Genomic DNA, 13,806 nt, shown 5'->3' with positions numbered 1-13,806 from the left:
AGTTCTTTTGAATAAGATACATTTTCCCTGGACTTTGTGAAGTACCCTCGTATGTGCTAGCTCAAACACTACTGATGTCATGTCTCAGTCCTCAGATTAAGCAAGTGAAAATCATGGCCTAATTGCTGTGATGATGTATAGTTTATGAGCTATCAGGAAGGGTCTTATTGACCACACTCTATTCTACCTCCCTTGGATTTAAGTGTGCTATACCACATGCTCTCCTGATTCATTATGACAAGAGTGAACAAATTCCCAGGAGCTGTTTCTGAAAATACTTGCTCCAGCTATAACAGACCTAGTCCCAAAGGAGCAAGCCTTTTCCTTTAATAGCATCCTCTTTTTCTTAGTCCCAGCAAGAGGATCATTTTTGTTCTCTTGGTTAAAAACATCAGTACCTAGTTCTTAGAAACATATGTTTTTTAAAAGCCAAATAAAATGCCCTTGAATTAACCCAACTAAACAAGTGGCATTTGGTTCTTCTTATGCCTAAAAGTCAAAAATTTCTGAACATTCTAAGCCACTTTTTAAATCTTTTGTTGAAAACTTAACAGTGAAAAATTAAACAGATGTGCCTTTGACATTTACTGCATCCTGTCCCCGCCTAGCTGGCATTCCATGAGACTTTGAACATGAACCAGCTTGTGGCTAACTCAGCCTCTTGGGCAAAAAATCTATTTAAGATCACTGCCAAAGCTAATGAGTTGTCATCTTTGCAGCTAGTTCCCCTACTATAATGTTTCTAGTTGTATTCAAGAAATTAGAGATGAAATTTTAAAGCAGCTCATATTATTAAAGTCTTTTTCATTTGCATTTTCTGACTGTGCTGCAAAGACAAGAAATTATTCTAAATTGTGTGCATCCCTTATCCAAGGGTCCTGAAGCCAACTTCATGGGCTTGATGTTGGCCATCCATAAGATAGAGCCCTCCATGGCTAGGGGGCAGAAAGCAGGATGCCAGAGAAGTAGCAAACTCATCCTCTGCTACAAAGGCATTTAGACCTATTTAAAATATATATGCACTTATCAACATACTAAAAAGAGTGAATAATATACAATCTGGTTTGTTGCTTTTTAAGAAGCCACTTTTGAAGCACTGTGTACACAGAAGTTAGTACTAAGTCTAGGGCTCTCCAAAACACCATTGGAGCCCACTCAGATATGTCGTTTTTCCATCCTGTGACCCTACGGTGCAGTGCTTTCCTTGCCAATCACTTCCTAACTCAGAAATTGAAAGACTGAACCATGGGCCGGTGTGGGCTGGTGCCGCGGCTCACTAGGCTAATCCTCTGCCTTGCGGCGCCGGCACACTGGGTTCTAGTCCTGGTCGGGGCGCCGGATTCTGTCCCAGTTGCCCCTCTTCCAGGCCAGCTCTCTGCTGTGGCCAGGGAGTGCAGTGGAGGATGGCCCAAGTCCTTGGGCCCTGCACCCACATGGGAGACCAGGATAAGTACCTGGCTCCTGCCATCGGATCAGCGCGGTGCGCTGGCCACAGCGTGCCAGCCGCGGCGGCCATTGGAGGGTGAACCAACCAACGGCAAAGGAAAACCTTTCTCTCTGTCTCTCACTGTCCACTCTGCCTGTCAAAAAAAAAAAAAAAAAAAAAAAAAGACTGAACCATCAAAAGTGGATTTTTAGAAAAATGACCATATCCAAGTGATGGTGAGCCCACGGTCTCGTCTCCTCGTCCAAAGGACAGCACAAATATTTCCATTTATGTTGCTTGACCCCTCCAGGTGCCATAGGCTCCCAGTGAGAAAAAGACTGAACAATGAGGACTTCTTGTCCTCTCTCTCAGAAGGTGCAACAATGCACAATGTCTTGGGACATTAGTTCCTGATTGTCATAGGAAGGGAGCACAGTGTGCAGATGTGTGTGTGTGTGTGTGTGTGTGTTTCATGTGCGTGTAAGCATGTGTGTGTCGGGGAAAGGGGGGATCCTAAGTTTCATAACCGTAATTTAGAAACAGTTTTCCTCTTTAAAAAAAATTACACATTCCTTATTCCCAGGCAAGCTATAGTCAGACAGATGATGAAAGTAACATGAAAACTGGTGCTGATGGAGAGTGCTGCACCCACAAAGAGGAGGAAGACAGCAGCCTGGCAGCAGCCTCACCGAAGAGAGGAGCCACCATACCCAGCAGCTCCCGACAGACCCCATCCCTAACGATGTGTTCTGATGCCTATAGTGCAGCTCAATTTCTGTTCTAAGATTTGTAGTTCATAGGTATGTGTTTTGAAAAGAAAGAAGAAAAAAAGAGACTTCTGTTCAAAGCTAACTTATCAGCTACATCTTTTGTAACATGGCTCATCTCTGGTTAAAACAAACAAACAAATGCAGGCTAAATACCCATACTGCTGTTACACATGATGGCAGTGTTAACAAACATTTTAAACCTTTGCACATGATCTTGAACCTGTTGAGTTTACAATGACAATAATAATACTGTTTTTAGCTAGTCATTCGATTTCTGGATTCTTTGAGATTTGGAAACAGTTTATTATACACTACATTTTTTTCCAACAGTAATTGGAAAAAAAATTACTTGCAATTATTCACTAACCCAGACTGATGTGATTCCTGATGTGCAAACTCTGAGCCTGGAAGCCAAGGAGAGTCCTTGGCCTGCATGGTCTGTAGTTGATTTCAGGTCTCTCTGAGCAGGGACGTGAACCAAACACTCCAGGAATAATCCATTCTTTGGGGCTTCGTTCCAACATGAGGTTGTTTTCTTTCAAGATACTCTAATGAATCAGCCATAGAATTTAGTGTAAATATGTTTTTCCAAATAGAGATCATATTCAAAAAAGGCAACATTCAAATGATATAGAATCTAGTTTTTAAAATCAGCACAGATCTTCTTAAAAACTGTGAACTATGTTTTGAAATACTCGTTACTAAAGCTGTTTATAAACCACAGGTGCCATAAGATCCCCAATCGAACTAAAGTTACCATTGCTCTTCCATGGTCTCACTCCTCTTGTTTTAGCGTTAGGAAGCATGTCTCTCACAGCACCGCGCATTCACAAGTTCCCCTATCAGGTTGTTTGGAGGCCTTCAGCTTTAAATGTACAGGCTTAAAGTGCGCTTGCGAACATCCGCTCTCCTTTGATTTCTGAATGTCGATTGCCTTAGCTGGCCACGTGGTGGTCTGCATGCACCCGTCTGTGGCCCTGGGAAAGGAGGCAGGCTCTTCTAAGTTGAGTTGGGATTTTGCACTGAGTGAAAAGCCGAAGTGCAAAAGAACTGTCAAAAAAAGGAGGGTACAAGATTGTTGCTGGTCCTTTCGGAGGCCCTCTTTAGGGAGACTACGGATGGCCCCTAGGGATTTGGGGCAGGGATGGGGGGCATTGACAAGTAATCTATCTGTTTCAAGATTTAATTTTTTTTAAAAGTCGGTAACATATTGGAGAGTTCTACTTAAATTAGCAGTTTCTCTGGAATTCCTGTTTCTCTTTTAAAAGAAAGAAGAGAACATCATTTTAGAACAGTGGTTCCCAAAGTGTGTTTTCCAGAGCGCCTCAACATCACCTGGGAATGTCTTAGAAATGCAAGTTCTCAGATCCCAAGCCACGCCTATTGAATCGGAAACTCTGGGGTTGGGGCTCGGAAATCCATGTTTTAATCAGCCCTCCAGATGACTCTGATGCACACCAAAGTTTGAGAACTACGACTGTAGAGTTGGGTCATAAATCTCTGAAAAGGCCTTATTCACAATAAGCAAGAAGGTCCTGAGTCAGACTCAGAACTTCAGCATTCAGTTTTTGCTTCTGGGGCTGGCAAAAACCTCCCACCCCATACACCCAGTCCGCAGCTGGAGGGCGCCCTGCCGAGAGCAGACGCCCTGCCGTCTTCAAGCTCCCTCTGCAGAGGGCCTTAAGGTGCTCCTGTCTCTGCAAGTGAACAGAAACCATCTCCTTGGCTTCCCTGTGGAACAAAAAAATCACTCCCCTGGGAATAGTAAAGTGCTCATTGGCTTATCGGGCATTAGTTCGGAGCCCACCCTGTCCCTTGATGTACTTAATCACCCCTCCTTCCAGAGAGCCCGCCCGGCAGAGGCCCCTGAGCACAGGCTGACACCAAAGTGGCACAACTGCACAGTTGTCAGATTTCTTTGCACAGGTGGATTGTATTGCAGGTTCCGTTGGTGTGTCTTAATGCTCATCTCTACTCCACCGCCCATCCTCTGTGAAAACATACCTCTCTAGATGGAGCAGGTGGCCACTGGTGCCTCATACTCAGTACTGAAAACCGCGACATCCCAGCTACCTACATTGCTGTCAGCTCAAAACCATAGCCAGGTAGTTTTTGAACTGAGAACTCGGACCTGGCACGTGGACCTGAGCCACTGCCTGGACTGAGCCGACCTATGTTATTTCTTTGTGTTCCGACATCAAAACGTTTGTCCGAGGTTTGAACTGTTCTGCTGATAACCTTCCCCCTTGTCATAGATTTCATTGCCAACCAACTCCATCACACAGTTGTTGATACCATCCTACAAAGCCATTGCAAGGACTCTGGAAACTGCCGCCAGTGACCAATTTCTGACTAACCAGCCGCCTTTTCTTTCTCTTAGCTCCACGTCAGCACTGAGACCAGACTCAAGCACCCCTGTCCTGTAACCGAGACAAAATGGCATGTGTTGTTTTGGGTTTTTGTGTTTTTTGGTGGGCTTCTTTCCTTGGCTCTCCAAATGTACTTCTGGGGCCTGTTCTAAATGCGAACCCAGCAGGTTCCACCTGTCCTGTCCATTAGATACAACTATATTTTGCGGAGGTTGTTTCTTTCTTGTTCCACAATTAATTGTGCATCCATCTCCATCAGAACTGATGGCCTGTTAGCACGGATCTACCACAACCAGTCCCCCTCCCCCAGCATCATGCGAATGGACGAGGGGGAGGGTGAAATCTACTGTATGGGATTCAGGAATCAGTTGTAGTTGGTCAGGACGGAAGTTGGGGTAAGTTTGGTTGGTCAGAGAGAGATGTGCTGGAGATTGTGAAAAATGGATTCTCGGATGATCTACTATAAGGCAGGGAAGGTTCATTTGTAAGTAGTAATGTGAACTGAATTGCATTAAAGAGTGTGGCCTTTGTTGTGATATACTATGTATTTTCTTATATGCATGAGCCAACTGTTGCATCATAATTTAGCACTGATGTCTGCTTTCTTTTGATCATCTTTGTCCACCCTGGTTAGTTCTTGGCTGTTAACTGTAGATAGATCTTGTAAATACGGCAACCTCCGGGTGCTGCATTCACCTTGGTTCAGTTCCACCCAAGGAGCCACAAACAAGAACTCCACTGTGTCCTCAGAAGAAAGGGCATTTTACCTGTGAACCAAAAAAGAAAAAAAAATTCAGAAGCATTACATCTTGAAGCTAATTAACTATATGTAAGACATTTTTAATTATGACTACTGTAATTTGACACCATTTGAAATAACCAATTCAGAGACACTAAAGATTTCACAATATTCATTGGTATTGTAACAAAACTACTATTGTATGGGTTTTTTTGTATTGCTGTTAAGTATTGTTTTGTGTGTGTGTGTATGTATGTATGTGTGTGTGTGTTGGAACCTCCTGGGGACATGTTATATTTTGAAGTGATTAAACTATTTAATTGTGTGTCTATATTTTGGAATGGAATTATTTCTTCATTAAAAATGTTTTTAAAAACACTATATTTTGTGTGTTTTATGACTTGATTTCAATGAATATTTCCTGGGGCCGGCCCTGTGGCATGGCAGGTAAAGCCACCGCCTGCAGTGCCAGCATCTCATATGGGCACCAGTTTGAGCCCTGGCTGCTCCATTTCTGATCCAGCCCTCTGCTATGGCCTGGGAAAACAATAAAAGATGGCCCAAGTATGTTGGGCCTCTGCACCCACGTGGGAGACCCAGAGGAAGCTCCTGGCTCCTGGCTTCAGATCGGCTCAGCTCCAGCCATGTGGCCATTTGGGGAGTGAACCAGTGGATGCAAGACACACACTCTCTCTCTCTTTCTCTGCCTCTCTGTAACCCTGCATTTCAAATAAATATTTTTTTTAAAAAATGAATCTTTCCTAAAACAATGCAGAGTCCGTCTATTCAAAAACAGGTGAGTACTTAAAGTGTGGAACAGGATTTGTGGATGGAGTATTCAGTCATGGAGGCAGCACAGCTCATCTTTTCCTATAAATATCTGAGTGGTTTTGAATAAAAAATACCCTGAAAAATATACACCAAAAGACCAGCCATCAATGTATGTTGTGGGAATGGGTGCTATTTTTATTTTCTTCATTATGGTTTATAACTTCAGCAGTCTCCTTCCCATCAGTATTTAGAGTAGATGGATGGATGGACAATGAACACCTGATCGGAAAGTCTCTCTGGTAATAAGGCTACCGGAGTCAGCCAGCACTTTGAAGGGCGTGTCTAATCATGAGAATTTTCTTTACCTTCAGTAAACAAAGAGTTCTCTCTCTGGCTATAGAGACATCATAGGGAAATTAAAGTTAGGTATGTGTTTCTTTTATTTTAAAGAAAAGAATAGAAATATTAGAAGTTTCTGAGTCAAGTTAAATAAGAGAGTTATTGGTTCCCTCTTCCTCAGTAATAGATGGAAACAATACATGTGAGCCAGTAATGCGAGCCATGCATGTTCTCCGTTTCTGTTCTGGGGGCTCATGTGTTAAAGGAGGCTGAATGGCACCTCATTCAGCCAACCCGAATGGCTGGCTTCTGCACTTTCCAGTACCCCAATTGTGCCATTCCCAGATTGGAAAACACACACACCAGAAACAGTATGAGGCAAATAGTCTCTCTGGCATTCTATTTTTGAAGATATCTCTTTGTGTCTGCTGTAGTTTGGCAACAGCCAAACATAAGAATATCTGGATAGGGATTATCAGACTCACTCTTTCCTCTAGAACTCAGAGAAAAGGTTTTTTTTTTTCTTGAAATTTTTCTTTTTTTTAAACTTTTATTTAATGAATATAAATTTCCAAAGTACAGCTTATGCATTACAATGGCTTCCCCCCAATAAAGTCCCTCCCACCTGCAACCCTCCCCTTTCCCACTCCCTCTCCCCTTCCATTCACATCAAGATTCATTTTCGATTCTCTTTATATACAGAAGATCAGTTTAGCATACATTAAGTAAAGATTTCAACAGTTTGCTCCCACACAGAAACATAAAGTGAAAAATACTGTTTGAGTGCTAGTTATAGCATTAAATCTCAATGTACAGCACACTAAGGAAATTCTTCTTCTTAACAAGCACCTTTCCGTTCACAGTAGGCTAAATAGGTAAGGCAAAAATTTTGTACTTAAGGGTGCCTTCTGTAGGCAGAGGGAGCCCCATAAGTCTCATCTGGTGTGCAGGGTAAACGCCTGGACTTGTCTTCATCTTTGTAATTGTGTACTAAATACCATGGATTTACAATTAATTGTATCCATGTCTTTTGGTTCTAAACCAAAATTACAGTATGTTCCATTCCCAGCACACGTGGAAATCCTGCAGTTCAGCTCTGGTACTAATTAGTGTTTGTGCAGACCCCACAAGTGAAGGGCAAAGCCCTCCGCAAGACTGCCCACTTCAGAGGACACACATCTGAAGGGCCACCCACCCACACTTCTGACTGAATGGCATAAATTCAGGAGATCCCACAACCCTCTCCAGATCACAAGATTCACTCAGCTCATTTACCAAGAGTACAATACTTTCTATTAGTATTATTCTAAAGGTTAAAGACTGGGAACTAATAAAGAGACAAATAAGGCAAGGTCTCAGGGAATGGGGAGGACACAGAGTTTCCATACCCTCTCCTTGTGGGATCTGGGCCCCCCTCCTGGCCCATCAATGTCTTCACCAACCAGGATGCTCCTCTAAGCCTTGTGTCCAGAGATTTTAATGAGGTTGCACCATAAAGGCTTGACTGAATACATCAATGAGACACATTCTCTAGCCTCCTAACTCTCCCTGGAGGTTGGCTTAGCCTAAATTTCTGGACATCTGATCATGTGGGTGATGTTTCTAGTGACCAGCTCCCATCCTGAAGCCAGGTATGGATCCCAAATGAGTCGCTTGTTAACATAACACACAACACTCTTGTCACTCAGAAAATGCCAAGAGTTTTTGAAGCTCTGTGCCAGGATCCAGGTACAAAGATCAAATAGATTCTCTATTATGCCACACAATAATACTTGCCTTTGTATTTGTCTATATAGTTACCTTTTCTGGATATCTTCATTTCTTCATGTAGATTAAAGTTACTATTTATAGTGTCCTTTCATTTCAACTTGAAGACTCCATTTAGTATACCTTATGGAATAGGTTTACAGGTTTAAAGATCAATTGTGGGCCGGCGCCGTGGCTCAATAGGCTAATCCTCCGCCTAGCGGCACTGGCACACCCAGTTCTAGTCCCGGTCAGGGTGCCGGATTCTGTCCCGGTTGCTCCTCTTCCAGGCCATCTCTCTGCTATGGCCCGGGAGTGCAGTGGAGGATGGCCCAAGTGCTTGGGCCCTGCACCCCATAGGAGACCAGGATAAGCACCTGGCTCCTGCCTTTAGATCAGCGCAGTGCGCTGACCGTGGTGGCCATTGGAGAGTGAACCAACGGCAAAAAGGAAGACCTTTCTCTCTGTCTCTCTCTCACTGTCCACTCTGCCTATAAAAAAAAAATTGACTTAACAAATTGACACTCTTGTTTATGGCCTCAGTAATCAACCTAGGCTCTTGTCATGAGCTGCCAAGGCTATGGAAGCCCCCTGAGTTCACCGACTCTGATCATTTTTAGACAAGGCCATGGTCAAAGTGGAAGTTCTCTCCTCCCTTCAGAGAAAAGTACCTCCTTCTTTGATGACCCGTTCTTTCCACTGGGATCTCACTCGCGGAGATCTTGCATTTAGGGTTTTTTTTTTTCCCCAGAGTTTCTTGGCTTTCCATGCCTGAAATACTCTCATGGGCTTTTCAGCCAGATCCGTATGCCGTAAGGGCTGATTCTGAGGCCAGAGTGATGTTTAGGACATCTGCCATTCTATGGGTCTGCTGTGTATCTCACTTCCCATGTTGGATCATTCTCTCCCTTTTTGATTCTATCAGCTAGTATTTGCAGACACTATTCTTGTTTATGTGATCCCTTTGGTTCTTAGAACAGACATTGATCACTGGGACTAGTGAGATGGCATTGGTACATGCCACCTTGATGGGATTGAATTGGAATCCCCTGGTATGTTTCTAACTCTACCGTTTGAGGTAAGTCAGCTTGAGCATGTCCCGAATTGCACATCTCTTCCCTCTCTTATTCCCACTCTTATATTTAACAGGGATCACTTTTCAGTTAAGTTTCAGCACTTAAGAAGAATTGTGTATTGATTACAGTATTCAACCAAAAGTATTAAGTAGAACAAACAAAAAAGATACTAAGAGGGATAACGTATCAAGTTGCTCATCAACAGTCAGGGTGAGGGCTGATCAAGTCACCCTTTCTCATAGTGTTCATTTCACTTTAACAGGTTTCCTTTTTGGTGCTCAGTTAGTTGTCACCTATCAAGGAGAACAAGTGGTATTTGTCCCTTTGGGATTGGCTTATTTCACTCAGCATAATGTTTTCCAAATTCCTAACAGGGATCACTTTTCAGTTAAAATTTAAACACCTAAGAATAACTCCTTTTTTTTTATTCAACAGATAGAGTTAGACGATGAGAGAGACAGACAGAGAGAAAGGTCTTCCTTCCATTGGTTCACCCCCCAAAATGGCCACTACGGCCAGAGCTACACCAATCAGAAGCCAGGAGACAGGTGTTTCTTCCTGGTCTCCTATGCGAGCACAGGGGCCCAATCACTTGGGCCATCCTCCATGCCTTCCCAGGCCACAGCAGAGAGCTGGACTGGAAGAGGAGCAACCGAGTCTAGAACCTGGCACCCATATGGGATGCCGGCACCGCATGCGGAGTATTAACCAAGTGAGCCACGGTGCCGGGCCCTATGCAAAAATTTTAAAAATGGCTCTGCCGTATTATGGCAAAGCGTGTATGACATCACCTGTAGGTTGCCTTGAAAGCTAATTTTAATATATGTAAATCACTTTTCAAGATAACTGAACAGTAAAAGCTCAGAACATGTCAATTCCTTTTCCTTCTTAGAACATGTCAGTTCCCAGACTGGCGCCGTGGCTCAATAGGCTAATCCTCCACCTTGTGGCACTGGCACACCGGGTTCTAGTCCCGGTCGGGGCGCCGGATTCTGTCCCGGTTGCCCCTCTTCCAGGCCAGCTCTCTGCTATGGCCTGGGAGTGCAGTGGAGGATGGCCCAAGTGCTTGGGCGCTGCACCCGCATGGGAGACCAGGATAAGCACCTGGCTCCTGGCTTCAGATCAGCAAGATGCGCCGGCCACAGCACGCCACCGTGGCGGCCATTGGAGGGTGAACCAACGGCAAAAGGAAGACCTTTCTCTCTGTCTCTCTCTCTCACTGTCCACTCTGCCTGTCAAAAAAAGAAAAAGTTCCCTTCTCTTCCTCCTCTCCCCCAGTGAAGCTTATGATCCTCATTCATAAAATGGGGATATTTTGTGTTTCCAGAAAATTGACACAAAAATTAACATTAAATACAAGGAACTCTATTCAAACTCATTAGGAATGCAATGAGTGGGCATTAAAACATTGTTCTTCCTATTTTAATCCTAGTAAGTGAGCAAGGATTTTTAACAAAGTTAGCCAATACTAGCGAAAGTGAGAGTGAAGTATGTGCTGTTGTGACTATGTAACAAGGCGAGGGGAAAGGAGCGCCCATCATGCATCAGAGGAGAAGCCAAGCTGTGGAGGAGAAGGTGAACGAGTGAAGAAAAAAGGAGAGGATAGTGAGGGTGGAGAGAAGAAAGATTTTAGAATATTGATACTTTATTACCCAAGACCACCACATCATGGATTCTCTCCTAAAGACATTAAATTTGCAGATGAAACTACAAATAACTTAAAACCAACAGAAAGTAAGTGATAATCAAGCTATATCTAAACAATGCAATATTTTGCCTGAAATAAACATGAATACATAGATATGAAAGTGACTATGAATTGGGAGAATGCAAAATGATGATGCCACTTTGGAAAACAGTCTGATGATTCCAACAAAAAATGAGGCTTAGTGTAACCACATGACCCAGCAATTCTATTCCTATATACATGAGAGAAATGAAAACATATGTCCACGCAAACATGCACACAGATATTCAGAGCAGCCTTGTCCATAATGGCAGAGAGTGGAAACAACGGAAATGCTCATTAAGTGATTATTGAGTTTGGTTTACATATAGTGGAATATTATTTGACAATAAAAAAGGAATCAGGTGCTTGTACATGTAACAACATGGATGAATCTTGAAAAGATTACACTGTGTGGGCGGAACCAAGATGGCAGAATAGTGAGGACACGCACTGATAGTCTGGGAAAAGATAGGTTGATAAAAGAGGAATTACAGTAATTACGGGGAAAGGCTCGGGGGAAAAAATGCAGAGGAAACCCTTCCGGATCTAGTGGATGTGACACAGACAACCAACAGGGAGAGCAGGGATGCCCACGGCTCCAAGTCCACACATCGGCGCTGGAAGGGGAGGTGAGCTCAGTAACCTGAGACATTGGCAGGGAAATGGTGGACAGAGTCTAGAGGGAAGCGGGCTTGAGGCGGGAAAGTTCACCAGACTGACTACAGGAGAGAAGAAAAAAAAAAGTGTGGGGGGGTACTGGTAAGGGCGAGTTTCTCTCTCCGCTGACCTTGCAAAGGCGAGCAAGAGACAAAGAACAGGCGCCATTCTGAATATACGTAACAGGTGTGTAACCTCAGAGCTGTGCGCGACCTCGGGACTGTGCGGGAACTCAGAGCTGAGCAGGACAGACCTGCGCCTGCAGTCAAACAGAAAAACCTGACTCTTGGGGAGTGAAATACCAGGAGGTTAGGATTTAGTGAAAGGGTAGAGCTGAGGCGGGGGAAAAAAGAGACAGTGGGTGAGAGAACTCGTGGAGGTCACGTGAGTACTCTCCAGAGACACTACAATTCGGTAACCTAGGCAACCCGGTGGGAGACCGCAGGAAAAACTGAGCCCGCACAGATTCTTTGGGTGGTCTGTGGGAAAAAGCAGACGAATGATATACACATAGAAGCAAGAGATCGGAAGCTAAATACCATCAATTCTGCTCAGCTGTGCGGTATTACTTCCCTCCCTCCTGAATAAAATAAATTAATAAATTAATTAATTAATTAAAAGAGATTTTCCACGCCTAAACTGAGGGTGTCACCTTTGGCACACCCTTAACCCTGAAGAACTAAGCAGAGCTCTCTGGCCACACCCATCTCAAGCCTCTAAGGCTCCTCCAACAGCAGCCAGTCCACTTAACACAGACATAGTATAAAAAAAAATCACACACAGTGAGGGAAGAAGAATTCACAATGCCAACTAACAAACACAAAAACCGAGGGAACAAGATCAATGAAGACACTATGATGCCTCCAAATAAACAAAACACCCCAAGCCAAGATTATGGAGATGATGAGATAGAAGAAATGCAAGATACGGATTTCAAAAAATTTATGATAAGAACATTTAGAAGTTTTCAAAAGCAAATCCTTGAACTACAGAAATCCTTATTGGACAGGATAGAAAATCTCTCTCGTGAAAATGAAATTTTAAGGAGGAATCAAAATGAAATGCAGAAACTAGTAGAACAGGAAAGTGCGATAGTGAAGAGAAATCAAAATGAAATGAAGAACTCAATAGATCAAATGACAAACACATTAGAGAGTCTAAAAAACAGAGTGAGTGAAACAGAAGAGAGAATATCAGACTTAGAAAACAGAGCACAGGAAAGTATACAGTCAAACCAAAGAAAAGAGGAGGAAATTAAGAAATCTAAAAAATATCGTTGGGAATCTACAGGATATTATTACAAAAAACAACATTTGGGTTCTAGGAGTTCCTGAAGGCATGGAGAGAGAGAAAGGATTAGAAGGCCTTTTTAGTGAGATACTAGCAGAGAACTTTCCGGGTTTGGAGAAGGACAGAGACATCCTAGTACAGGAAGCTCATAGAACCCCCAACAAACATGACCAAAAGAGATCCTCACCACGACACGTTGTAATTAAACTCTCCACAGTGAAACATAAAGAAAAGATCCTAAAATGTGCAAGAGAGAAACGTCAGATTACTCTCAGAGGATCTCCAATTAGACTCACAGCAGACTTCTCATCAGAAACACTACAGGCTAGGAGGGAATGGCGAGACATAGCACAAGTGCTAAGAGAGAAAAACTGCCAGCCCAGAATATTATATCCTACAAAGCTCTCATTTGTGAATGAAGGTGAAATAAAGACCTTTCATAGCAAACAGAAATTGAGTTTGCCGCCACTCGTCCAGCCCTGCAAAAGATGCTTAAAGATGTGCTATACTCAGAAACACAGAAACACAGCCATCAACATGCAAGAAGGTAAAGGAAGAAAACCTACCAGTAAAAGAGCATGGGAAGCTCAAAGCATATACTAGAAAATATCTTTGGGAAAATGGCAGGGCAAAGTCACTACGTATCAATAGTCACATTAAATGTTAATGGACTTAACTCTCCAGTTAAAAGGTATAGACTGGCTGAATGGATTAAGGAACAAAACCCAACTATTTGTTGCCTACAAGAAACACATCTTTCTAACAAAGATGCATGCAGACTGAAAGAGAAAGGTTGGAAAAAGATATTCCATGCCAACAGAAACCAAAAAAAAAAAAAAGCAGGTGTAGCCATATTAATATCAGATAAAATAAACTTTAATACAAAAACAGTTA

General features: G+C 43.1%; 1 protein-coding gene across 46 annotated transcripts in view; it reads left to right on the top strand.

Annotated features, from left to right (window-relative positions):
* Positions 1 to 5,685, top strand: part of DTNA (dystrobrevin alpha) — a 432,447-nt gene extending 426,762 nt beyond the window's left edge. For 32 of the 46 annotated variants that reach the window (XM_070050330.1, XM_070050313.1, XM_070050325.1 and 29 more), the window contains one exon: positions 4,577 to 5,685. Coding sequence is in view for 21 of the 46 variants with exons in the window: in XM_070050313.1 (XP_069906414.1) it covers positions 4,577 to 4,717 (141 nt within the window). In the remaining 25 variants the exon portion in view is untranslated. Of the gene's footprint in view, positions 1 to 2,009 lie in introns of all 46 variants that reach the window. The other 14 variants (XM_070050324.1, XM_070050323.1, XM_070050318.1 and 11 more) reach the window with 1 other exon arrangement.
* Positions 5,686 to 13,806: the final 8,121 nt, after the last annotated feature.

Source organism: Oryctolagus cuniculus, chromosome 10, assembly GCF_964237555.1.
Source record: "Oryctolagus cuniculus chromosome 10, mOryCun1.1, whole genome shotgun sequence".
Classification (NCBI taxonomy): Eukaryota; Metazoa; Chordata; class Mammalia; order Lagomorpha; family Leporidae; genus Oryctolagus; species Oryctolagus cuniculus.
This window is presented reverse-complemented; position numbering and strand designations above follow the sequence as displayed.